Consider the following 26,774-nt stretch of genomic DNA (forward strand, 5'->3'; position numbering starts at 1 on the left):
TTAAATGTCAGCAAGTTCAGGACGTGCATGTGTGATTACTTGATGTCTAAAGCTTATTATAAATGTTAGTTGGTACCATACCATTCCAATGTTGTCTGATGTTGAATCTTCATGGAATTCAGTATTTGAGCTGAAGTTTGCTGAATAATCCAGATATTACACTGGGGAATTAGCTTTTTGATTGTCACTATGTTTGATGCAGGATCAGAAGCCTGCACCAAACCTAGCTCAAGTCAGGAAAAGATGGCCTTTGTTCTCTAAACCTATAGGTATTTTTGTCTGGATTTTCTTTTCCGGGTTATCCTTTTAAAATTCTGGACAACTTTGTCAGCTGGCAAAGCTTGGTCTGGGCTTTGTTGATTTATCAAAGTTGTTGGGATTGGATTGTTTGAGGTCTTGCTGTTATTCTGGGCTCCTGGAACATTTTGTCCAGTAGGGCAGACACTTTTTATCTCTACATTGCAAATTCTGATGGTGATTATGAGCAGCAAGTCAAAAGTTGGGTCATAAATAGGAATGAAAGAAAGTTTTCCATCATGTCAGAGACAATTAAATTTGGACAGTCATGACTTGGCAGGTTGTAAAGATTAGAGATGAGGATTTGAAAACAAAGATGGCAATTATGATGTGTTGCTTCATCTGAAGCTCATCTCTGGATTAAATTTGTGCATTGGTTTTTATAGTTTGGTTCAGTTTTAGGCAGTCATCACTGAGGAAGAAATCTTCATCTGGTATTGGTTGTCAGAAAAGTGATCTGATAATTTGGGAGACAAAGGACAGTTCAGATGAGTCATTTAGAAGCAGATGGGTAGATCCATGATTCAGAGATGAGGGGGAGAAAACACACACACACACCCCCCACCAGGGCTTTTTTTTTCTCAGGTTATCATGGTTAGTGTAGCAGTTAATGCCACCCTATTACAGCACTAGTGATCAGGACTGGGTTTGAATTTGTGCTGTAAGGAGTTTGTACATTCTTCCCACGTCTGCATGGGTTTTCTCCGGGGACTCTGGTTTCCTCCCACCATTCAAAATGTACTGGGGATTCTAAGTCAATTGGGTGTAAATTGGGCAGCATGGGCTTGTGGGCCGAAATGGCCTATTACTGTGTTGTATGTATAAATTAAAAAAAAAATTAAACCTCTGAACTGTTTGTAACTTATTAGCATCCTTTCTTAAATAAGTCCAAAAAGCTGAAAATAGTACTCTAGATGTGATCTCTGAAGTGAAATTTTACTGCTTTTCTATTCCATTTTCCTGGCAATAAATGATAAAATTTCATGTGCTTTCCCATTTACCTCTTGTACGTGCATTCTAATCTTTTACCGATTGTGCACAAGAAAGCCCAGATTCTTCTGCAGTATACATTTGAATTTTACAATCCATTTAAGGTGTCACACAAAAGATTTTCAGCCTAAATTAGAGTCCAAGTTATTGGGGCTGATTTTGTATTAAAGATTTGTCATCAGATTAAAAACTAGAAACAAATCATTTTCGTGTCAGGGGGCTGTGACAGGATGAGTGCTGTGAGCATTGGTGATGGGGCACCAGCCATATCAACAAGTTAGATCCATTATTTTGATTCCCCTCATCTGTCTGTTGATGTAAATTGGATGAAGAGTGAAAGGTAAGAAGCTCCATTATCAGTTTCCATCAGTGATTTATCTGTAGGTGAGGGTAGGTCATGTGATGGGAGTGTACTTGATCCTTTAAAGTTTAAACTAAGAAACAATTGGTTGATGGTGTTTGATCCAATTTATGATACCAAATCTGATGAGTGGGAAAGCCAATTAGAAAAGCAGTGACATTGCCGTTTGGTAAATGATCAGACATCCACTGGGACAATTGTAAGAACAGTAAATATCTTAAAGACTGGTCTCAGTTGGCTGTCTTGTAGTATTAAATTATTCAAGACTGATTTGTGATTTGCAATTGTTTCTTTTTATGCAGTATTAGAAGGCTATAATGTGTAAGAGATGAATTTCAACAGTTTTCTGCAGGAGACAGTAGTTATTGTAGCTTTTTTTGTATTGTAAACAAAATTTTCAAGTATTTGCAAGCGTACTTGAATGACCGATAATTTTATTTACCACCAAGTCATACAGCAAAGAAACAGGCCTATGCTGACCATTATACTTATCCCTATTAATTCCATTTGCCTGCATTTAGTCTGTAGTCTTCTTTGCCTTGGTAATTTGTGTGTGTGGTGAAGAAGGGAAGTTCCCCATAAGACCTTTCACCTTGTTTTAGATTACAGAGAAAAAATTTTTGCTCTCTATCCTTTGTAACCCCCTCATGTTTTGTATACCTGTTGTCAGGTCACCCCTTCAGCCTCTTCTACTGCAGGGAAGACGAACCTACCCTATGCCGTCACTCCTTGTAATTAATTGAAATTATCCAATCCAGACAACATCCTGGTGCATCATCTATGCTCTCCTCAGTGCAATCACATACTTCCTTTAATGCAGAACTATGCTCAATGTTCCAAGTGTATCTTAACCAATGTTTTATAAATTTGTAATATGTTAGTTCCTGCTCTTGTATTCTAAATTGAACCTGATGAAGGCAAGCATCCCATATGCAAATTGGTACAGGATTGATAGGAGTTAAATTCGTATAGACTGGCATAGGACAAGTGAGTTTGAATTTATGAAAGATTGACATCCGTATTGGGGAAGGACGGAGCTTTTCCGATGGGACAGGCTCCACCTAAACAGTGTTGGGACCAGGGTCATGGCGAATGACATAATTAAGGCAGTGGATGGGGCTTTAAATTAAATTGCATGGGGATGGGTTCAACAGATTGCAAAAGAATGGATAAAGTTAAAGGGAAGTAGAGTGCAGGAAAGATTATTGACGTCTCCAGAAAAAAAGGACAAAGTTTACAAAAGGACAAAAATTTAAACCCTGGCAACATGGCGACAAATGTAAGAAGGGTAGTCAACACCGAATTGAAGGAGTTGTATTTAAATGCACAGAGTATACGAAGCAAGGTAGGCAAGTTTAAAGCAGTTAGAAATTGTAGGTACAATGTGGCAATAATGAAGATGTGGTTGAAGGATGATCACAGCTCAGCACTAAGCATTCAAGGATTCACATCCTATCAAAAATATAGGCAGTTGCAGAGTGGGTGGAATGGTTCTCTTGGTTTAAAAAAAAAAATGAAATCAAATATTTAGCAAGAAGGGACAGATGTAGAATCCTTGAAGGTAGGTAGAGTTGAGAACTGCAAGAGCAAAAAGACCCTGATAAACATTCCACACGGGCCTCCAAAGAGCTCCCAGGATATAGGGTGCAAATTACAACAGGAGTTGGAGAAGGTATACAAAAAAAAACAGTATTGCGGTGGCCAAGGCGGACTTCAATATGCAGATAGACTAAATGAATAAAAGACCAATGCATCATGGCGTTTTGAACCCACAGACCACCTTAAATATTTCTTTACTTACCACTGTCTATCAACAAATCTACTGACCATTTTTTTGAGAATTTTCATTTTCTGTATTCAATTTACAACCTTGTTTTATACATTCAATTATTTAACTTCTTCACATTGCTGTGCACTACCTATAGCAGCCCCCTTCTCTCCACCCCCCCCCCCACAACCCCCCGACTGCAAGATGAGAGATACTATTATGGATTATTTGAAAGCTAATATTGGGTATAAAGGGAAGTTGTGCTGAATAATTTGAAAGATTGACAGCAGCAGGTGTCATTTTTCATGAACAATGTTTTTGGGGATTTTCCTTATTATTCTGTACAGTACAACAATGCATGGTGGAGAATTAGGTGGAAAAGATCCTATTGGACCTGTCTCCAATACCATTGCTGGCAGTGCATTCCATGTGTGAAAATCTTTCCTCTTATCCACCCCCTGTACCAACTCCCAAGCACCTTAAAATTATGCCCCTCCCCATGTTAGTCATTTCAGTCTTTGTGGGGGGGTGGGGGGGGGGAGGGAGCCTCTAGGCATCCATAAGATCAGTGTCTCTTATAAACTTTTTCACCTCTATCAGATCACCCCTCATCCTCCATCACTCCAAGGAAAAAAGATCAAGTTCATATGAAGCGATGAATTTTGCAAGGTGAAACTTGAAGGTAGAGTACCTGGTTAATGGCATGATTCTTAGCAGTGTGGAAAAACTGAGACTTTGGGGTCCAAATCCATAGCTCTCTCAAGCTTGCTGCGCAGATTGATAGGGTGATTAGGAAGGCTTATGGTACAATGGCCTTCATTAGTCAGGGGATTGAATTCAAGAGTTGTGAGGCTATAAAAGTGATTAGACCATACTTGGAAGATTGTATTCATTTCTGGTTGCCTAATTACAGGAAGGATGTGGAAGCTTTGGAAAGGGCACAGAGGAGGTTTACCAGGATGATGCCTGGTTTGAAGAATGTGTCTTATGATTTAAGGTTAACAGAGCTAAGAATTTTCTATTTGGAGTGAAGAAGGATGAGAGGTGACTTAATAGAGGTCTACAAGATTATGAGTGGCATAGATGGGGTGGATAGCAAGCATCTTTATTCCCTGGGTGAGGGTAGCAAACATCAGAGGACATCTGTCCAAGGTAAGTGAAGGAAAGTTTAGGAGTGACGTCAGAGAGAGTGATGGGTATATGGAATGCATTTCAGGGATCGTGGTGGAGACTGGTACAATAGAGACATTAAAAAGTGTCGGGCATATGGATACAAGAAAGATAGAGGGTTATGGCTGTAAAGTAGGGTAGGTGTTGAGAGGTCGGCACAACATCATGGGTTGAAAAGCCAGTACTGTTGTAATTTTCTGTTTTATATGCAAAATGTTAGAAAGTGTTATATGTGATCATGATATTTTTATTAATTTTGTTTCAGGAGGTTTTCCTTATTGAAGAGCAAACATTTCATGATTAAAAGATATCTATAATAACTATGGGTTTTGCTGGCAAGAAATCCACGAAAGGACCAATTTGCTGGCGAAGACGGGTTAAGTCAGAATATATGCGTCTACGACAACTGAAACGTTTTAGACGAGCTGATGAAGTTAAGGTAAAGTCTGTATTTTTTTGATTTAGAGTTCTTCAGAGCACTGACATTGAAAAGATGCTAGCGCTAGCTGGCTTCAATTGCAATTTCTTCCAGGACCAGGTGAGGGTATTCCTAATTAATGTATGTGTTCAAATCTTAACATTTCATATCTTGAATGTGCAGACTGTTTCTTGTATCAAACCAAGGCCCATTTTTTAAAATCAACAATTGTACATCTCAATAATTCCGTAAACTGTTTATAACTGTATCATAAAATACAGTATAACTCTGATTATACGAAATGGTCGGGACCGGACCTATGCCAGATAAATGATTTTCTGAGAGAACTGGTTATTTTTTTAAAAACAGCCCAATGGCAACAGTAAATTACTTGTAATAGTGTTTAAACAACAAACTATTTTAATGCTTAAAGGCCTTCCCTTATAATGTTTAATTCTCACCAAAAAATGCTGGCTGTGGCCAATCCCTGACACAACCCTACTGCTGTTTCCGATAACTGCGGAGGCTTTCTGGGCCGGTGAAACACTCACTGGAAGTCGGTGGGCTCCTGTCTCCCCGGAGCTCTCAATCCCGACGCCAGGGGACCCAACTCCGAATCCTCCCCTAGGCCTATTGCACATGCATACCAGGGAGTCTGTTGTGCACATGCAGTAGTAGGCCAAGGGGAGGGTTTGGAGTCGGTATCGGGAACACTGCTGTGTTGAGAAGGGGAGGGAATGCTACTGAGCCTGAGGTCCCGGGATTCTTCTGACTACTTGCGGCTAGGAGACTGTGGCACATAGTTTGAGAGGGAGAGTTGGAGAGAAAAGTCAATAGGGATAGGTAAAGAAGAAATGGAAAGAGAGAGGGGAGGGAGTTACCTAAAACAAGAACAATTGTCATTCTAATTTCATGTTGACTGAATTTTTATTTTCAACCTATGAGGTCAGTTTAGATGCGAAAAAAATTTTTTGGGATAAATGTGGATTTTGGAGTATCCGATTTCAACTAATCAGTTGTACTGTATTAATGTACAATGTAAGAAAAATAGCTTTTGGAAACCAATTATTCATAAAATCAAATCAATTTAGTTGGTCCAAGATTAAAGTTTTTTTTCATTTTAGAGAACATGTTACTGTGTCACATCTATCATTGTCAGGACTCAATTTACTTTTTAATGTTTAAGCTCTTATTTTTTTTTCCTGACCTGTCTGAATATAGAAACAGTGCAGGAGGGCTCATGGCATTGAGATCACGTTTTGACCACGCACCCACCCCCCAATAGTCCAACATTTTTTACTGCAATTCTGTAAGGTCGTACTTCTGAAATACGTGTCTTTATTCTCATTTAAAGTTTATAGTGTCACCTTCCACAGTTTATTAAGCTAGCAACCAGATCCAAAAAACTGAGGGAAAATAATGCCTCATTTCCTACATAATTTCCAAAACAGTATTTCAAATACAATAGAGGTAGAGAAATAGACCATGTGACCTGATAATCCTGCTCTTCAATTTAATAAGACTGCCTGACCTTGTTGATATCTCATCTACCTGCAGATACTTTTCACCAGTATCTTTATTAAATATTCTCTGTTTGCCTTAAAAATATATTTTTTAAAAACTTCCACTGCCCTTCAAGAAAGAATTCTAAAGACTTGTAACCCTTACAGAAAATAACTACACCTCATCTGTCTTAAATAGGTGACACTGACTCTTAACAGTAGCCCTAATGAGATATTGTCCCACTTGAAAAATGGCCTCTCTACATCTGACCATTTAAGATCCTTCAGGATCTTGTTTGTTTCAGGCAAGGCACCATTAGCTGTTCTAAATTCCAAAAGATAATTTGTCACATCTTTTCCTTTAAGACTGTCTGCTTATTCAAGGATTTCAGGAAAATGATTTTGCTGTATTTGATGGCATATAAGCCCAACCCCCCCCCCCCCCACCCCCCCCCAAATTGCTTCAAAAATGACCCTGGGTCATGTATGCGAAGGTGACATTTTAGAGCCGCCATTTTGGGCATTGTAAGATGGCGACTGGAAAAAGCGCTCAAGCTAGACTAGTGCATACAAACTAAAAGTCGTAACATATGCTAAGGAGCATGGTAATGGACTGCCTACAGCAAAAATGGTACGTGAATGGAGAAAGCAAGAAAAATGGCTAGAGGCTGCTAAAAAGGGTAAATGTAACCCTTGTTGTCACAACTTGAGGAGGAGTTAAATTAAGGAGAAGCAGGGAAATGCATTTCTACTAAGATGATAATACATAAGGCTAGGAGCTTAGAAGAACAAAAGCATAAGGATTTTACAGAACAGAAGGTTGGTGTTTCCAGTTCATGAAACAGTGCAGTTTATCAATGCGTATGAAACATCGATTGTACAGAAAATGCCAGCGGACTATGAGGATAAAATGTTAGCGTTTCATAAGTTATAATACATGCACGAAAAATAACTTGTTTTGAACTGAGTCAAATAGGGAACATGGTTGAGGTTCCAGTTTCATTCGATGTACCATCCAACAAAACTGAGAGTTAAAGGAGCGTTGTAGTAAAAACCACTGGTCATGAAAATACACACAATGCATTAGGTCTGGCCTTGTTGTGCTGATGGCACAAAACTGCTACCATTTGCAATATTTAAAAGAAAGACTCACCCCAAAGAGAAAAAAACCACACTGTTTGTTCATGTTCATCCAAAAGGCTAGATGAATGAAGCTGGAATCAAATATGGTTGCAGAGAATATGGGAAAGGTGTTCCGGTGGACACTTATAAAAACCTGCACTTCTGGTCTGGGCACACAGAACTGAAGGTGTTTTTTTTTTTTAAAAGCGTGCAAACTGAAAATCCAGATGGTTGTTATGTTATTCCTGGTGGTCTGATGAGCCAATTGGAGCCTTCAGATGTGTGTATAAACAAGCCATTTAAAAATAGCATGAGGGAACACTGGAACAAATGAATGGGAGAAAAGGACCATGCAGTAACACGAGCAGGAAGAGTGAAACGTCTGACCATTACACAGGTGTGTGAGTGGGTGAAGACTTCTTAGGACACTGTAAAAGCTGCAATTATTGTGAAGGCTTTTAAGAAGTGTGGAATTAGCAATGTCCTTGATGGCACTGAGGTGGAGGCATTATTTGAAGACAGTGATACCAGCAGTAGTGATGATGAGTTTTTGGGCTTTGGCAGTGGCGATACTGATGAATGTTCAGGCAGTGAAGATGATTAAAGTCTTTGTTATAGATCATTGATGTTTTATTGTGTTTTTGTCTATGATAATTACTTTTAATCTGCTCTTACTAAAGGTTTTCTATTGTTAATATCTGCAGTATTATTAAAATGAATTTTATCGATGTCCTAGTTACATGTTCTGTCCAAGTTTTATCTGTAAATACACTAAAACTACTTTTTCCTAAAATTCCATGCAAAAAATGGGGGGGGGGGAACGTATACCAGTGGTCTTGTATGTTGTCAAATATGGTAAATTACTTGAAAGCTTGACTTGATTTTAAAACTGCCTCAAGAAATGTACCTTGTGTTTACAGTATATCAAAGATCTGGATTAGTGAACTTAATCTTTTCCGTATGTCATGATAAGAATATAAATAGACTGTGGAGATTTTCAGATGCGTTGAGTAAGTGAACAAATGCACAGTGGATAAATGAACATTGGATATCAAATCAAAGGGTGACTGCTAATTGATAAATTAGGAAATATTGAGACCAATGACACCCACATCTGTTTGTACAGCCCCTTTTCCACTGGCACCTTGTCCCAGGAATTAACGGGGAATTAACTGGGACAGGGACCAGTGGAAAAAGAAAACAATCAGCATTCTGGTGTCAAATCACGCCAGGGATTGACAGCTCCACCTCTACTCATAACCCCAGTGTCAATTGACACTGGGGTGCCGATTAAACCAGTGGAAAAAGGACAGCAGAAAGTCACCTGTTTCTGGTTGAACATAGACTTTCCTTCCCCAAGGATGAGTTGTGTTCAGTGGAAAAGCAGTCAGTGTCCCAGATAAAGGTGGCCCAGTGGAAACAGCACAAACAGCTTCTTATCCCGTGACACTGCATGGCCAGTAGGATGCCAGTGGAAAAAGGGCACTTTTATCATAACTGATACTTATCACACTTTTATAACACATCTATCACTAGAAGTATACATGTGAAGCAAGTAGTTAAAGAAGGGAAATAGTATTTTGGCTTTCCTTTTGAAGAGGTTTTGAGTAAAGCAGTCAGGAAGTGTTGCTATAATTATCCAAGGCATTGAGCTCACACCTCAATTATTGTGTGCAATTTCGATTTTCCTTAAGAAAGTATATACTTGCCATAGAAGGAGTGCAGCAAAAGTTTGCCAAATTGAGTTGAAATGGCAGGATGATTGTATGAGGGGAGATTGGGTCAACTTGGCCTGTATACTCTCAAATTTAAAATAATAAGAGAGGAATTAATTGAAATATACAGAAGGACATGATGGGAAGGATGTTTCCTCTGGCTGGATGAACAAGAATGACTACAGTGTCAAAATGGTTTGTATGATGCTTAGAATTGAGATGGAGGAATTTCTTAATTTGAAGGCTCATGAAGCAGTGGAATTGTTTACTATGGAAGGTTGTGAAGCCCATGGCCCTGAATATATTTAAGGACATTGCACAGTAGGCATCAGCAGACATGGTAAAAAGGTAGGAACATAATATCAAAGCATCAGCCATGATTGTGTAGAATGGCTAACAAGCTTGAAGAACCAAATAACCTAAACTAGTTTTCCATGGAATATAATTTTGGAAAAAAAAGCTGATTTCAATTTCACCATCTGACTGTACTGTGACAGTATATAGATATGTTTTTGGGAGATAAATTGGGGCAGTTTTGTTAGTGTAGGACACATACAAACACTTTAAAATAGATCTTATTTAAAATACAGGAGCTCTGCTAATGCTAGACATGTCGGGGCCCCAGAGCCTTTCCAAAAGCTTTGGAGAATGCCCAAGAGACTTCACTAATGGATTGTTGTTTACAAAAGGCAACAGATGAAAAAGCTTGTCAGAGCCGCATATGTCTGCAGTAGAATTTGCTGTTCTAAGAGGGTCGTGTGGTTTTGCAAGCGGAGAGAGTAAAAGAGGCTTTTTTCTAAGAGAGGGAGTGAGAGAGAGATCAGTTCTACAGTTTTACAGTCACCAGCAGCAACTGGAACTGGAACAGGACAAGCTGACAAGCTTGTGGTAAACCCCATTTGGAAAACTGGTTGTGAGTGCTTCGTTCAGCCTGGTCAAAGCCCTTGTAGTTCATGCAAGAGGAGAGGACTGGTTGTCTAATGTTTCACTTGGAATACGAGAAACAAAAAGGAACTCTGTGGTGACCTGAAAGAAAGAAGGTCATCATCTGGAGAACCCTGAGGGGGCAAGTTTCTTCGGAAGGACACTGAAGTGGCTGATGGAAATAAATCAGTAGTGAGTGTCAGTGTATAATGAATCTCTCTGACTTCCGGAGCAGAAACCATTTACCTTTTAAGCACCAAAGCCTGGTGAACTTTATAAATGTAACATTCTGTGCACAGTATAAGAATTGCCTGCAACCAGTGAACTTGGAGGAATGAGAAGTGGGACTGGACTGTGAATCAAAGAACTTTTCCACACACACACACACACACACACACACACACACACACACACACACACACACACACACACACACACACACACACACACACACACACACACACACACACACACACACACACACACAACGCACACGGACACACATGCTCTTAGAATTAGAAGAGGGTTAAGTCAATAGTGATAAGTTAAAGTATGATTCTGTTTTAATGTTTAAAACATTTGTCTTGGCGAATATCTATTGCTGCTGGGTTTTGGGGTCCTCAGGGCTCATAACAGTACACGTACAACCCAATGAAACAACATTTGCGCACACATACGCACACAGTACATAAAGATATAATTTAAAATAAATATTTTGTGATGATTTACTTGATAACAGAATACTGTTTATCAATCTCGCAGCCTGCGGAAAGAAGCCAATTCCAAGCCTGGAAGTCATGATTTTGATGCTTCTGTACCACTTTCTGGAGGGTCTTCTATAATTCTTTGACACCTATTTAAGCAATACTCCTGGTAAATGTCATCAATAAGGGAAAGAGAGACCCCAGTGCTCTTGGTAGTTTTGATAATCCTCTGCGTTGAGTTGGTTTGATGCTTTGCAGCTACCATGCCACACAATGTAGCCAGAAACTCTCAATTGTACTCCTGTAAATTGATTTTTTGGGGGGGGTAGGAAATTTATTATCCTTGCCTGTTCTTACCTGTATGTCACTTCAAATTCACTAATGTGATTGACCCCTAATGACTTTCTTTGTTAATAGGTAAGTAGAGGCTGGAAAGAAATTCAAGCCTCTGACATCATCAGTCTGTGAACATATAAATAAACAAAAACATATGGCCATGCACTAGTTGATTTCACTAAACTCCAGCAAACAATGACTCAGAATGGGCGAATAGGGGAGTGCTAGTGTTCCTGAGTGGCTGATGAGCGCATAGGGATATAACTTTCTGGAATAAAATTTTGTTGCCACAACTTCTTACAAAAGATAAAGGTAATTTCTATTCATCTGGACTGTGAACATTTGCTCCTATACGTTCGATGACTTGACTTACGATTTTTAGAAATTATGATGGTACATAGCATGACTGTTATTATTTACTTGTAATATGTTAAAGAAAGGTAATTGCAAGCAATGATGGTTTTTCTAATAAACATTACAAAGAATTCACCTTAGAGGAATTATCAGAGTCGGAAATCTTTCAGGGACTGATATAGCACTGTTGGAAAAGGGCAGAACAGTGGGTTCAGTGTAGGGACTGATATAGCTCTGTCGGGAGGGAGCAGGATTAGTGTGGGGACTGATACAGCGATGTCAGAGGAGAGCTGAGCATTGTGATCAACATGTAACTGATACAGAGCCGTAGGGAGAGAGCGGGGCAGTGGGATTAGTGTGGGGACTGATACAGTGCTGTTGGGAGAGAGCGGGGCAGTGGAATCAGTGTTAGGAATTATAAAAGGCTCTGGGGTGAGAGTGGAGCAGTAGGATACAGCGTTGTCGGTGTAGTACAAGGTATATCTGTATTCTTTATGAATATTTTTTTTCAACTTACGATGGGTTTGTTGGAAAGGAACCCCATGGTAGGAGAGGGGTACTTGTAGTAAAAGGAAGTGACTGAGTTGTTGCCTGGATTGGAGGTGTATTAGAAGTACTGATCCACTGTGCTATGCTACATTGAATTTCATACTTTAGGTTTAAAGAATTGAGTTGAGCTTGATTCTAAAATTTGATAACATGAACTAGAAATCAGTTATGATAGTCAATCTGAAACATTTATTTCTGTTTCTTTCTGAACTGTTGCTGAGTGAGTTGTGGCAGACTTCCAGGAGTTTTTTATTTTAATTTACATCTCGTACCCACATTTGTGCTGGAATTGGTTATTTTTTTTCTCTAGCATGTAGTTTCTTGACTTTTTTCAACATCTTTTTTTTTGTTACAATTTTCTTTTTGTATGTACAAGTATTTTTCATTAATTCAGTTGCAAGGAAACTGGGTGCAAATAATATTTTGGATAGTTTAATTAGTGGTCTGGATCAATATAATAGAATTAAAATTAATTCCCTGATTCTCTTCACAGACTATGTTCAGTGCCAATCGCCAGAAAATAAAAGAAAAAACTGAAATATTGAATCAGGATTGGAAACGGCATCGGATACAACCTGTTCACATTATGACAGTGAGCACAATGCGTGGTACCAGAGAGGTATAAAACATTTGTAATACAGGGTGAAGGATATCTGGTAATCATTATAGCTTGTTGTTGATTGTTCAGCTCCATAAATACCATCATTCTGTGAAAAGCAATTGCTTGCTGATGCATGCAATATTTCATAACCAATGAATTGATTTTTGCATGAGATTTCTTTTCATTGTTGGTCTTAATTTTATTTACCTACATTTTATAAGTGATCTAAGTGGTCGTCCTGTTGTACAGTTAAATGGGTGAACTGTACCATTTTGCTCTGAGGAAAACCTTTTAATTGTAATTTAGAATTTTGGAGATAAATTAAAATTGTACAGTGTTTAAAAGTACAATCAAACTTAAAAATAAAACAACACATTTATTGGTAGATATTTTGCTTCTTTGTTATAAGATTAGAGGGATTATTTGGTTGTTTCTTTGTATTGCCCAGTCAAGTATACCTGTAGTGATTCTATAATACAAAACTTATTTGGTACCCTCAATTATTTCACTGGGTATACAAACATAAAAGTAGTACAAACTATGGGTTTCATTTGGCCTCCTATTAGAAATGTCAGAAAAACATATCCGTGATGTGATCTTCAGCCTTTCTCATTTCTAAGAACTGCTTTGTGCTGCTTCAACCATGTCTTTATCATTCTTTCGTAGAATTTCAACTCTACAAATTTGCGTGTTAGCTTACAGCTAAAGTGAATGTTCAGAGTGGTGGCTGAATTCCTTCCAGTATTTCAACATTACTGCTACTCTAATGTTTTATTTTAATCATTCACAAAAAATTTGTCACATCATTCTTTTTTCCTTCCTGCTTGGCATAATACTATTTTCTTTTCTCTTTTTCAACTACCACATTCTGTCTGGCTTTGTCTTCCCACCCTCCTACAACAAGAATAATAAAATATCTAGGCTGCCATTGCGAGTTTTCCAATAAATACAAATAAATATTAATTACTTTTATTTGTAATGTTGTTTGTTGCAGGCATTCTGGATTGGGTAAATGACTGGTTGCATGATACCAGAGAGACGGAAAGGCAGATATAATACAAATGTTAAAAGAGTTGAAATTTTGTTGGAAGGAGGTTGAAATTACCAGTTTGTGAAGGGAAATGGCATTAGTGTAGGTAAATGACACAGAGGTGATGGATCAGCTTTGATCATTAAAGTGGTGAAGTAGATAGGAGTACCATAATTGACTAGATGCTTTCTGATATATTTCTTTTTTCCTATGTTGCTTTAGAATTATGAAGTTGCCTTTATGTTGAGTAGTTGAATCAGACCTGTTATACTCTTTCTTTGTGGCACTGCAATTTTTTTGAAAGCCCTGATTGTTAAAAACAGAGTTATTCCTGTATAAAAAATGAGTTCTAGATCAAAACTTTTTTCTCTCTTGCATCCCTTGTGTCTGTTGTCTATTATTTTAAATCCGTGTTCTAATATTTGTAGTTCATAGGAGGTAAACAAGAAAATCTGCAGATGCTGGGGTCTATAGTGCAGTACATAGAAAACATGGATACGCTGCCTTCATTTGTGTACTACTTGGTCGTTCATGGTTGTTTTGCTTCAAACTTCATAAGTTGCTTAAATACAAAATATTTGTAATCTGTCCATTTGAACAGATGAATTAAAAAAAAAATTTAAATCCAAAGCCACAGATAGAAATCAGACCAGCCAAAATAATATTGCGTGTATTTTTAAAGGAAAATAATAATGTGAGAAGTGTTTTAAATTAAAGAATTAGGCACCTATCGATCTATTTGTTTCAATGATTAGAAAATTTTTGGTGGTGTTGATAATGAGAAGGGGAGTCATAAGCTAGAGGATGATATTTGGTATGATGGGCATGTGCAATTTAATACTGATAAGTGCAAAGTGGTGAATCTTGGGAGAAATTTTAAGTGTTCGACATAATGAATGATTAGGTTCTGGGACAATTGCCAGTGTTGTGGCGGGGGAAAAAGATTTAATTGGGATATAAAAGTCCAAGGATCCATGAAAGCCTTAATTAGCTGGGAATTAAATAAAGGAGTAATAACTTTGTATCATGAACTTGTAGGGCATTGGTTGGGCCTCAGTTACAGAACTCTGCATATTTTTGTCACTGCAGTATAGGAAGGACAAGATTGTAATGGCAAAGATGCAGAGAAAACTCACTAGAATGTTGCCTTGGGCAGAGCTTTTCGGTTATGAGGAGACACTAGGTTAATTTTCCTTGGAATGAAGGTGGCTGAGAGCGTCATAATAAAACATCAAAATCTGAGGATATAGGTAGGGTAGACAAAAGGAAAGATTTCACTGCAACAGAAGCATCTAAAACTAAGAGTTGTAGGTTTATGCTGAAGGGCAAAAGGTTAAGAGGGGATTTGATCAGATTTTTTCCCTTTGAGAATTAAATCAGAATATACTAAGAAATTGGTGTGGGCAGATCATGACATCTTAAAATATTTTGTTGTGCACTTGAATCATCAAGGCATGGTGGGATTTTGATCAAATACTCATCTATAACTAGCCAAAAGCTGGTAAGGCTAGATGGGCACTTGTTTGCTATTGTGACAGTGGGCTGAAGAGTTTAATTCTGTACTTTGTTTCTGCTCTTTGTAGACCTGTGCATTGTGAAACTTCCCAGTTATTCTCTTGCAGCAAGTTTGAATTTCTGATAGGAAGCTTTAAATGTTTGATACCCTTTTGCCTTCAGATGTGATGCCATGGCACATTACTTGTTGCATTTCTTGTAACGCTACTTATTATTATTTTTACCATGTTTTACATAACTAAGAGATTAAAAATGGAATTTTCAAAAAGATTTTGAAATATATCTATAGAAGGCTTGCTGTAACAAAAAAAAAATAATAATTCTAGGTTATAAGTGGAAAGGTAGTATTGTTTTTAGAATGGAACTAAATATTGGTTAATTCAATTATTCATTGCTGGTGTGATGGGTTGTAATCATAACAGATTATAAATCCTTTTCAGGAAGCACGGGTGAAATTGAAGATTTTGTAATGGAAAGACATTCAGTCAAAAATCTTACTAAAGTATCTTCATTAGATGATGCTTATTCTAGGAATGAATTGGATTCAAAACTATTTCCAGTGATGTGGGAAAAGTTGAGATTTAATTGAGTCTCTGTTTCCAGAATGACAGTTTAATGTCAGAATGAATGTGTAAAAATCGATACAATGTAAAAGTTGACACCCTCCTATTTTTGGGCCCAAAATCTAGTATTTTCTATTTATCGTGTGTAAAAGTAGTCCTGGTTCTCTTTTCTTCCCCCCCACACCCCCCCAACAATTTTTGTTCCCAGCTGCCTGCCCACCAGGGCTCCCAATGCCCCCACCATAGACTCTCACCTGGGCCATGGCTGCCCGTGCATACGAGCTTTCCATACCCCAACTGCTGTCTCTCGCTGAGGGCCCTGCCTCCTGTCCATCTGAGCTCCTGATACCCCGACCACTGACTCTCGCCTGGGCCCTGGCTGCCTGCCAATCTGAGTTCCCGACGCCCTGACTGTGGACTCCCGCCTAGGCCCCAGCTTGTCACCCATCTGAGATCCCAATGGCCAGACCGAAGACATGCCACCTGCCCATCCATCTGAACTCCTGACACCCTAAACACAGACTTTACACCAGGTCCCTGCCACCCCCATCCATCTGAGCTCCCAACACCTTGAACAACGCAGGTACTTACTGCACTCAAAATGTATGCATGTAATAGTCAATCCCCTAAATTTTACCCTGAAAATTTGTTCATATTTTTAAATTATTACCCACATGGGCAGTTTGGAAAAAGGTTGTCCATTTAAAAAGCATGACTCAATTATTACTTGAAGCATTGTATTAAGAAGAGGCAATGGAGGTTTAGTGAAATGAAAAATTATTTTATAAGAATTTTACAGGAGCTGGACAATTGGATCTACAGAAGATGGCATCCAAGAACCAGGGCTATAGCCGGGTTGGCCAATTAGGGCTGAGTTGAACAAAAAATTTCCCAGAGTGTTGAGTGTTTCATGATCTATACCTCTGTTCCATTTGAATACATGCAAGGTTGAAATTGATCTGTGGGTATTGGGGAAAAGGAAGAGAAGGGATTGAAAGGGAAGATGGTTATTCAGTGATTTTTTAAAAAATATTTTATTTTAAAAAAATTCCATACATGTAACTGGTAAACTTTTAAATAAAACAGTTGTGATTAATTTTTTTTTAAAATTACAATGATTACATGATGATTTTTTACCCCACCCTTGCCTTCTCTCTTTCTTTCTCTCTCTCTCTCTCTCTCTCTCTCTCTCTCTCTCTCTCTCTCTCTCTCTCTCTCTTTCTTCCCCCCTCCCCCCATATACCCTCCTTCCTGCAGAAAAACTCTACTAAAAATATATAAATGAGATATATAGTTCTATGAAGTATAGAAAAGAAAGAAAATAGTTTCCTGGATTGCTCAATGGGTCAGTTTTCTTCTCTGTTTTAGGGAATAAAATTAATATGGTTCTCAAGAGGCTGGAAGTACATTTTTACATATTTAACCAGAAACTTTGCATATGTGGGCTATTCAGTGATCTTGTTGAATGGCAGAGCAAACATGAGGAATAATGTTACCAACTTTTGCTACTTCGAAAGAACTTGGAGCAAATTGTTTTATATATTGTGCAGCATGGCATTGCTTCATAGAGTGGTTAAGGCAGAACAAGTGATAAACATTTTAATTATGGGATGGTTGATGCAGAATTATGGGGAGAGCATAAACTGAGATTAGACTTTAGCAAAATTAGTTTTGGTTAATAGGGCCAAATGATAGATATTTTTGTGCTTTTCAAAAATAAAATTGCATTGGGATGATTAACAATTGAGCATAATCTTTAAAATGCTTGGCTGGTTGAAACAACAGTAATTTAATCACTTTAATTTTCCTGTGCATTTCCAGTGTGCTGTGGAGAGTGGGTTCCCTGATTTTCCAAAACAGATTATCCCCCTGAAGACCTTGAATGCAGTTGCCTCAATCCCAGTTATGTATTCCTGGTCTCCTCTTCAGCAAAATTTCATGGTACGTCATTTAGATGTGTGAATAATCTTTCTACAATTTTCTATTGTATTCATAAATTCTACTCAAACTTAGGGATGATTTGTAAAAGTCTTTTTATTCAGAATTATTACATTTGAATACTATGCATTAACCATTAATAATTGAACATTTTCACGTGAGGACTAGTTTGTAATGAAAATTACTGGAACAGGAGAACAAAGCTTGGAGTAGTGTATTTTTTTCAGTAATATTTTAAATTTTCTAGGTAACAGATCTGATGTTATTACTAAATCAATACTCATAAAGCTTTGTACACTTGATATAATTCATGTTTCACTGTCTTTTGAATTTAGATATTTGATGACATGGGGATGAGGGTTGGTGGGAAGGGGAGGAGTACACACAAGATTTTTGAGTTTTATATTAATTAGGAGTGATGAGATTAACAGGATGCTTGGTGTGCTGTTTTTACATTTGTGCCAAAGGAATCTTCTCTTAAATTTAAGGTGGAGGATGAAACTGTTTTACATAATATTCCTTACATGGGTGATGAAATCCTGGACCAGGATGGGACTTTCATTGAAGAACTCATAAAAAACTATGATGGAAAAGTGCATGGAGACAGAGGTAAGGTTTGCATTTACTACTTTGCAATAGGATCCTGTTTTATTTGTCTTTTTGCTTTTTGATCAAGTTGATCAAGGGTGTAAGCTCGCCCCCTGCTGAAAATCATGATACCCATGTCATGATGTCACCCTTCCATATATATAACCCTGTGTGTCAGTAGGCATGTTAGTCTAATAGAAGTAAAGGATGAGAAAGCATCATGTCTCTGAGTCTTAATTATGAGTGCATACATAATGGTGGCGATGAGGAACAAAACAAACCCTACACTTACTCCAGGCACCAACTATGAGAAGGAAAACAACAGACGAAAAGGTAGAAAACAATTACCTAACAACTCCAAAAAATTTGTGCCAAATGATCAAGGTGAAAGCACGCCAAGATGGCGGAGGGAAAGTTTGGGGAATTCAACGAAGTAGAAGAAAATTGGGATAACTACGTAGAAAGGTTTAACTACTACTGCGTAGCCCACAATATTGTGGAAGGTCCAGTAAACTGCAAATGGGCCCTCTTCCTCAGTATAATGGGCAGCAAAACATTCGACCTCCTTAAGACCTTGCTGTTCCTGGACAATCCAGGGACGAAGACATTCAACGAATTATGCACAGTCTAAGGAATGATTTTTTTAAGCCCCAAACCACCACTTATGGCAGAAAGGCAACAATCCTATGTAAGGAGACAAGGACCAGTGGAAATAGTAAATGAATACCTGGCATCATTGTGCAAACTGTCATTTAGAGCAGTTTCTAAATCAGGCACTGCAAGACAGATTAGTGATGGGGCTATAGCAAATTGCCAAGCAAGGCAAAAATTATTAGGAATGGATTGAGACGTTACATTACAGATTGCACCTCTGAAATGGCAGATTAAAAACTTGGATGTGGGTCAACTAGACCTACTGGTCAGGAGGTTTTCCTGCCAGCAATGCTTCCGTTGTGGGAAATACAACCACCGACCAAAAAAACTTTCTTCAAAAATTCTAAATGCAACCATTGCAAAGCAGAAGGACATATCAAAGCTAAATGTCCACTTCTAAAATGCAGATGGCCTGCAAATAAACAGGCAGCTAAAGTCAAAATAATTGCAGAGAGAGAGAAAGGCAACCTAGCCACAACGATGATAACAGCCCAACGGCTGACCTTCAAGCTCCTGAAATTTCAGCTCCTGAAATATTACACATCTGAGGAATAGGTGGATGAAACCGAGCAATCTATATATAGAGCTAAAAATAAACAGACACCCCCCCCCGAAGATGGAGTTAGACACAGGGGCAGAGGTGTCCCTAATGCCATTACATGTAAAGGAACACTTGGTACCATGCCACCCGGTTAAAAACAACTGAAATAACTAAGATCTGTTAGATCTTAGAATCAAAGTTTTTGGAAAAGGTACGGTGCAAGTACAATACAAACAACAGTAACCAAAAACTTTCTCTCTGCATCATAGACACCTGAAAAAACTAGCTATAACACATTCCCCTCGACTGGCTGGAAATCAGTTCAATACTAAATGTAAACCACACGGACCTCCCAGCCAGAACTCGACCAAGTCCTCAACAACCACGCAGAGGTTTGCCAACAAGAATTGGAGAAAATCAAAGGTGTTCAAGCCAAACTGCAATTAAAAGATAATGCAGAACCAAATTTCTTCAAAGCCAGAACAGTCCCATTTGCTATGAAAGGAAAATTTGAGGCTGAACTAAACAGACTAAATCATGAAGGCACATTAGAACCAATACAATACAGTGATTGGGCAGCACCCTTCGTACCCGTATGAAAAACAAACGGTGAAATTTGTATTTGCGACGATTAAAAGATCACCAGCAATCCATCACTCAAAATACCTGAACACCCAATGCCCAAGGCAGAAGAATTGTTCCAAGCACTAAATGGAGGGCAAAAATTCACAAGCATATCAACAGATAGAATTGAACAAAAAAAATCAAGAAACTATGTGACAATCAATCCCCATCTGGGACTATTCACTATACACACCTGCCTTAAGGTATTTCAGCAACACCTGTGATTTTTCAAGCAACAATGGACAAATTACTACATGGAGTCTCAGTTGGGTGTTACCTAGATGATATCATCATCATGGGCCGAAAGATGGTGAACACTTACAAAATCTTGAAAAGGTTTTAACCAGACTACAACAGGCTAATATGATTTGAAAGGACAAATGTGTCTTCATGCGCCCCTCAGTAACATACCTTGGGTTTACAATTAACAACGATGGGGTGGGAATGAACCCAGCAGGAACAGAAGCCGTTTGCAAGGCCCCATACCCAACCAACAGATTGGAATTACATTCCTTTCTAGGACTTGTTAATCACTACCAAAAACAGCTCCCTAATATGTCTACACTATGTAACACACTGAACTCAAGAAAGATCAAACATAGTATTGGAACACAGAAACACAAAAACACAGTCGAACAACTAAAGGAAATACTAATGTCAGTAAATAAGATGCTGATCCACTATGACCCTAGTAAAGAAGTTACACTAGCCACGGATGCTTCACCCATGGGACTAGGAGTGGTACTATCCCAAATCACAGAAAAAGGTGAGCAACCAGTAGTGTATGCTTCATGAACATTAATCACAAGTGAACGCAATTACGTCCAACTAGAAAAAGAAGAATTGGTAATAATTTTTAGAGTTTAAAAAAGAATTCCACCAATATTTTTATGGGAAAAAAAATTCATCCTGATCAGACAACAAGCCTCTGAGTTTAATCCTGGGGCCCCATAAAGATATATCAGTATTAGCTGCGGCTAGAATTCAAAGATGGACCATGCTACTAGCGGGGTATAACTATGATCTAAAACATAAACCAGGAACACTCAACAGCCATGCAGATGCCTTATCACTCATACCGCTACCCGAGACAGAACAACAAGAAGAAATTATTAAATGGACAGCAGAGGCAGCCACCGTCAATCAAGAACAACTGCAGCATTAAGCAAGATCCAATACTTCACCCTTAATGGGTGGTCCAAATCTGAAGTCATTCCAGAAGATCTAAAACCTTACCACACATGCTGCCATGAACTATCAGTCGAAGAGGGATGTTTACCATGGGGTACCCGTTCAATTATTCCAGCCAAATGGAAAACTACCATATTATCAGAACTACACCACAACCATGCGGGAATGGTATGAATGAAAGCACTGGCCCAAATGCATGTCTGGTGGCCCTCCATGGACAGAGACATTGAAACACAGTAAGAGAATGCAAAGTATGTTAGTCAATGCAGCCAAATATTCCACAAGCTGAAGCTAACCCATGGAAATGGCCATCGAAACCCTGGCATCGGATTCATGTAGACTTTGCTGGACCATTCAGGGATGAGTCTTTCCTAATAGCTGTGGACGCACACTCCAAATGACCAGTTGTTTCACAGCTAAAAAATACCAAAGCAGATCCCATGATTGACTGTCTACGAGCTATCTTTGCTACTTATGGATTGCCTCATGAATTAGTTACAGACAATGGGCCTCAATTTATATCAGAACATTTTTAAAAATTTATACGCGACAACAATATCAGACATATTTTGTCTGCATCTATCACCCAAGTACTAATGGGGAGGAAGAACGTTTTGTATAAACATTCAAAAAAGTAATGAAAAACCTGAAATTTCTAAATGCCTCCTGGACACACAAAATCACAGATTTCATATTAGGTTACAGAAACATGCTGCATTCTACCACAAAACACACTCCAGCAGAACTAATGTTTAGCTGCAACCTGTGGACCAGGCTGTCCACGGCTCATCCAGATCTAGGTCTCCAATTGCAAAAAAAAACAAACAAACAGAATTGCCACAGGCCTCACCTAAAACATTGGAATTGGGCGGAGAGTTCTGGTACAAGATTATAGACAATATAAAGACCCATGGATGGTAGGAATAATCTTACAAAAATTGAGCCCCTGGTCATACTCTGTTCTAATGGGGGACAGATTGTGGAAGCGAGACATTGACCAAGTACGAGCATTGACTGACACTGAGGTCCATGAACTGCCTCATGAACTAGAGGAGGTGGAACCAGACCTGATGTGGCCTGCCCCGACCATCTCACCCCTCAGACCGAGTGAGGGGGACAGTCCAGTGAGGAGTCTAGTAACTGAGACACGCAGCCAGGAGGGCAGTGAAGATGGGCAGTCGCCGCCGACTCAACTGCCGACCCAACTATCTATAGGTTCCGAACAAAGACCGGCACAGCAAACCATGCTGAGGTGGTCCAAAAGAGAAAGAAGACCACCTGAACGCTTTAAGGACTACGTGCCCATATTATTATTAAATACTTTCCCTTTTATAATTATAATTTCTCATGAGATGTTTTCTAATTCTCATTTGTGGTCCTGGGCCTGATGTAATCTTATTAGTTCGAAGGGGCCCAGTCAGCATTTATTGCACGGTATGGGTGGGAGGGGGGGGGGTGCGGGAATGTGTGTTAGTATAAGACTGTCCTCTGCTGGACATCATGATGCCCACGTCATGATGTCACCCTTCCATATGTATATATTTATGTCAGTAGCCATGTTAGTCTAATAGAAGTAAAGGATGAGAAAGCATCACGTCTCCGATTCTTAATTGTGTGAGTGCATACACAACAATAAAGACTGAAATCTAAACTAACATCATACCTCTTACAGTTTGTTTTTTAAAGCAATTACAGTTAAAGTATCCAACCTTTGTTATTCACAGTGATATCACTTGATATCTTAATCTGGTTATGGGATTGATTTGTGATATTGGATTCCAGAATATGCAGCCTTTTTCTCAAAAAAAATCTCATTTACACAAGCCAAAATCTTTTGCAGAAATGAAGGGATATCTTATGAGAAAAAGCACAAATTTGTGATTTAAAAAGAATTCATCTTTAATAATGTACAGTAGATTTGTAAATGACCAGAGTGAGAGTATCTGTCTTCTGCCTCACACTTTCTCTCACATTTTCCACTTGACCAAATTGTAAATTAATTGCCAGAACACTATTCCAAATTTGGTTCCTTTTTTAAAACTTAATTCCCCATTCACTGTCTGCAAATTTCTTTTACTCTTATTCACTTTAGAGTAATGTCTCTCTATGTTCCATTCTTGACCACTTTGTTAATAATTCATTCTCCTCTGGCATCGTGTACCACCTTTCAAACCTGCTGTTTTCAGTCTTAATATTAAGAACAATGCAAGTCACCTTTCCTCTCATGGAACCTTACTTTTCTCAGCCTTGTTCTTGGGTATGTCAAGGAACCCAAATTTGTCCCACCGTGTCTTTTTTTTTGTATCCCTCCATTCAGATTTTTGCTTGTACTAAAATAGCTCTGATCCAATGATAGCTTGTATGACTCTGTTAAATGTGATTTTTTTTTCTCTCTCTCTGCAATTGAGAGGTTGCAGAAGAGATTCACCAGGATATTGCCTTGAATAAATTGTTGCAGTTTTAAGGATAGAGTGGGTTTATTCTTACTGGAATGTAAGAGTCTGAGATGTGGCCTAATGGAGGTGTATAAAATTGGGGCATATATAGGATTGATTATTAGAATCTTTTTCTCAGGGCAGTGGAACCTAGATCCCATAGGTTTAAGGTGAGAGGGGAGAATTTTAAAGGAGGTCTGAGGGGTAAGTTTCTCTCACACTGGGTGGTAAATATCTGAAACAGACTGCCATAAGTGGTAGTGGAGATACACAATTGAAATATAAAAAAGACTTTTGGACAGATTCTTGGACAGCAAATGCAGAGGGATGCATGCCTAATACAGCCAAAATGTGACAAGTATAGATGGGCATTGTCAGCACTCTTGAAGTAAGCTGAAGGGGCTTTCCTATGTGGTGTGTTTCTTTCGATGAGATCTCATTCTTTCACCACATCATCCTTTTTAGTAATTCTCCATTGTTGTTCAGTTAGATGGGATTACACTAGACTTTTGCTCTACGTTAGCAAAACCAAGGAGATGTTTGTGGACCTCAGGGGGAAGTCAGGGGAACACGACACAGTCCTCATCGAGGGCTCATTTGTGGAGAGGGTCAAGAACTTCAAATTCTTGGGTGTCAACATTTCCGAGGATCTATCCTGGAGCTTCCATGTTGAGGCAATCACGAAAAAGGGTTGCCAATGGCTATACTTTGAGGAGATTCAGTATGTCACTGAAGCCTCTCAAAAACTTCAACTGGTGTACTATGGAGTCCATTCTGGCTGGTTGCATCACTGCCTGGTATGGAGGTGCCAAATTTCAGGACAAGAAACATCTCCAGAAGGTGTTAACTCGGCCTGTGACACTAGACTTCACTCCATCGAGGACATCTACAAGAGGAGGAGTCTTAGAAGCTTCTATCCTCAAAGACCCCATCCCCACCCAGGCTATGCCTTCTGTGGCGGGAGTTGCAGAGAGTAGATGATCGGTACATTTAATCATCGTGGGTGATTTAAAAGGTCAGTATATGGACCATATAAACTCTACTGGAAATACCAGCAATGGACCCATGGGCAGGTAAAGAAGACTCAACCACATGGATGCAGAGAGGGGGTACATGCCAAACTAAGACACTGGGCCCTAAGGCTTCCTCTCCCTACCATCCTGTGTACAATCCTTGGAGAAGAAGAGTTGATAAACTCCAAGCCAGACTTCAACATCAGAGTTTTATGAACTAACAACCCATTTAATTATTTTTGGGACTAAAGGGACTTTGTTAGCACTAACACAGGAACAGCAATGGAAATTTTTCCAGACAATGGTAAATTCAAAATAATAATTTTTTAAATTAAACTATTAACAACATAACATTTCATACTTATCTCTAAACATAACCCCACTATGTGCAAATGTATGTGTGTGTGTGTAAAATAAAGTCCCACTCTGAAAAGTCAATCTTTAAAAGTTCAGCATCAGTTTAGTCTTTCTTCAAGGTCTTAAATTCTCAGTTCAGAAATAATTATAAAGTACTTTTAATCATAATATCTTCAGACCTCTTTTACTCACAATATGGCTATTTTCTTCCACTATGAATTCACAAACTCAGACAAGCCTTAAACAAAGTGGTTATCTTCTTCCATGATGAAGTCACAAACCAGAGAAGGGTTAAATGAAATGGCCAACCACAAAAATGGATCCAGTTGAATTCTGTCTTCTTTTCCAAAGAGACAGCGAAGTGGTCTTCATTAATTCGAAAGTTCCCAGGAGTAACACACAACAGCACCAATTCTGGTTATTGTGACTCAACCCTGTCTTTCACAAGGTTTCAACCCCTGCGTTACAGGGGTTTTGACTTTTGTACTCTCCAAATTGAACTCTTCCAAAATTGAATTCGGTAATATATTTTTCCAAATCATGTGACTGTTACATCATCACTGAGGTGAGTCCCAATTCTTGGAAATCATATGAACAGAATTTTGGTATAAAACTGATGGTCCATAACCATAACAAACTCTGACCGCATCTCTGTTCAAAAGGCTTAAGTGGCTTTGATTAAAAACAGATGGCTTCCTTCAGCAGTTCTTGAATAATTAATATCCACTTGAAATCCATTAGCTTCGTCTGTCCAAGACGCTGCGACTCCGAGAATGAACGCTCCTTTCTGAAAATGATGGTTCTCTATAAATATGCTGTGACCTGTGTGTGACCTGTACCAACCCACAGCTAACTTACTGAGAATACATACAATATTTTAACTCTAAATTACTAAGACATTTTTATAAAAGAAATTTAGTTGAACATTAAATTAAAGATTAACAATTAAAGATTAACCTGTTACAAGAGAGTCATTAGCGAGTGCTGCTTGATGTGCTTTACCAAAACATGGCTAAACCTGGACATTCTGGACATGGCGCTTCAGCCCAAGGGCTACACCCTTCCATTGCGCTAACTGAACAGTCCCAGTCCTGCTCCCCCAACCTGGAACATCTGGCAATCATGTGTCGCACATTCTACCTGCTGTGGGAATTCACTGCCATCATCCTAGTTGCAGTGTACATTCTGTGCCAGGCTAATGTCAGGATGGCACTGGAGGGACTGAGCACTGTGATAAGCAGCCATGATACAGCACATCCTGATGTCTTCCCGATCATTGTAGGAGATTTCAATCAGGCCCACCTGAAGAAATCTGACAAACTATCACCAACAGGTCACATACGAGACCAGGGGAACCAACAGACTCCTGCTACATCTCATGAATGTCGCATACTGAGCCATACCATGACTGCACTTTGTCAAGTCTGATCACCTGACTGTGCTTCTACTTCCAGTGTACAAGCAGAGACTGAGGACCACAGCACCAGGTGAAGATGGCAAAATTATGGTTGAGG

The 26,774-nt window shown here is 38.8% G+C and overlaps 1 protein-coding gene across 8 annotated transcripts in view; it reads left to right on the top strand.

The window, feature by feature from the left end:
- ezh2 (enhancer of zeste 2 polycomb repressive complex 2 subunit) overlaps positions 1–26,774 on the top strand; it is a 90,354-nt gene that overhangs the window by 7,227 nt on the left and 56,353 nt on the right. For 6 of the 8 annotated variants that reach the window (XM_069912431.1, XM_069912455.1, XM_069912440.1 and 3 more), the window contains exons 2-5: positions 4,852–5,025; positions 12,704–12,829; positions 17,741–17,860; positions 18,346–18,466. In XM_069912431.1, coding sequence (XP_069768532.1) covers positions 4,909–5,025; positions 12,704–12,829; positions 17,741–17,860; positions 18,346–18,466 — 484 coding nt within the window. In that variant the 5' untranslated portion in view covers positions 4,852–4,908. Of the gene's footprint in view, positions 1–4,016; positions 4,099–4,851; positions 5,026–11,388; positions 11,620–12,703; positions 12,830–17,740; positions 17,861–18,345; positions 18,467–26,774 lie in introns of those variants that run through there. The other 2 variants (XM_069912432.1, XM_069912454.1) reach the window with 2 other exon arrangements.

Source organism: Narcine bancroftii, chromosome 1 (assembly GCF_036971445.1).
Source record: "Narcine bancroftii isolate sNarBan1 chromosome 1, sNarBan1.hap1, whole genome shotgun sequence".
Taxonomy (NCBI): domain Eukaryota; kingdom Metazoa; phylum Chordata; class Chondrichthyes; order Torpediniformes; family Narcinidae; genus Narcine; species Narcine bancroftii.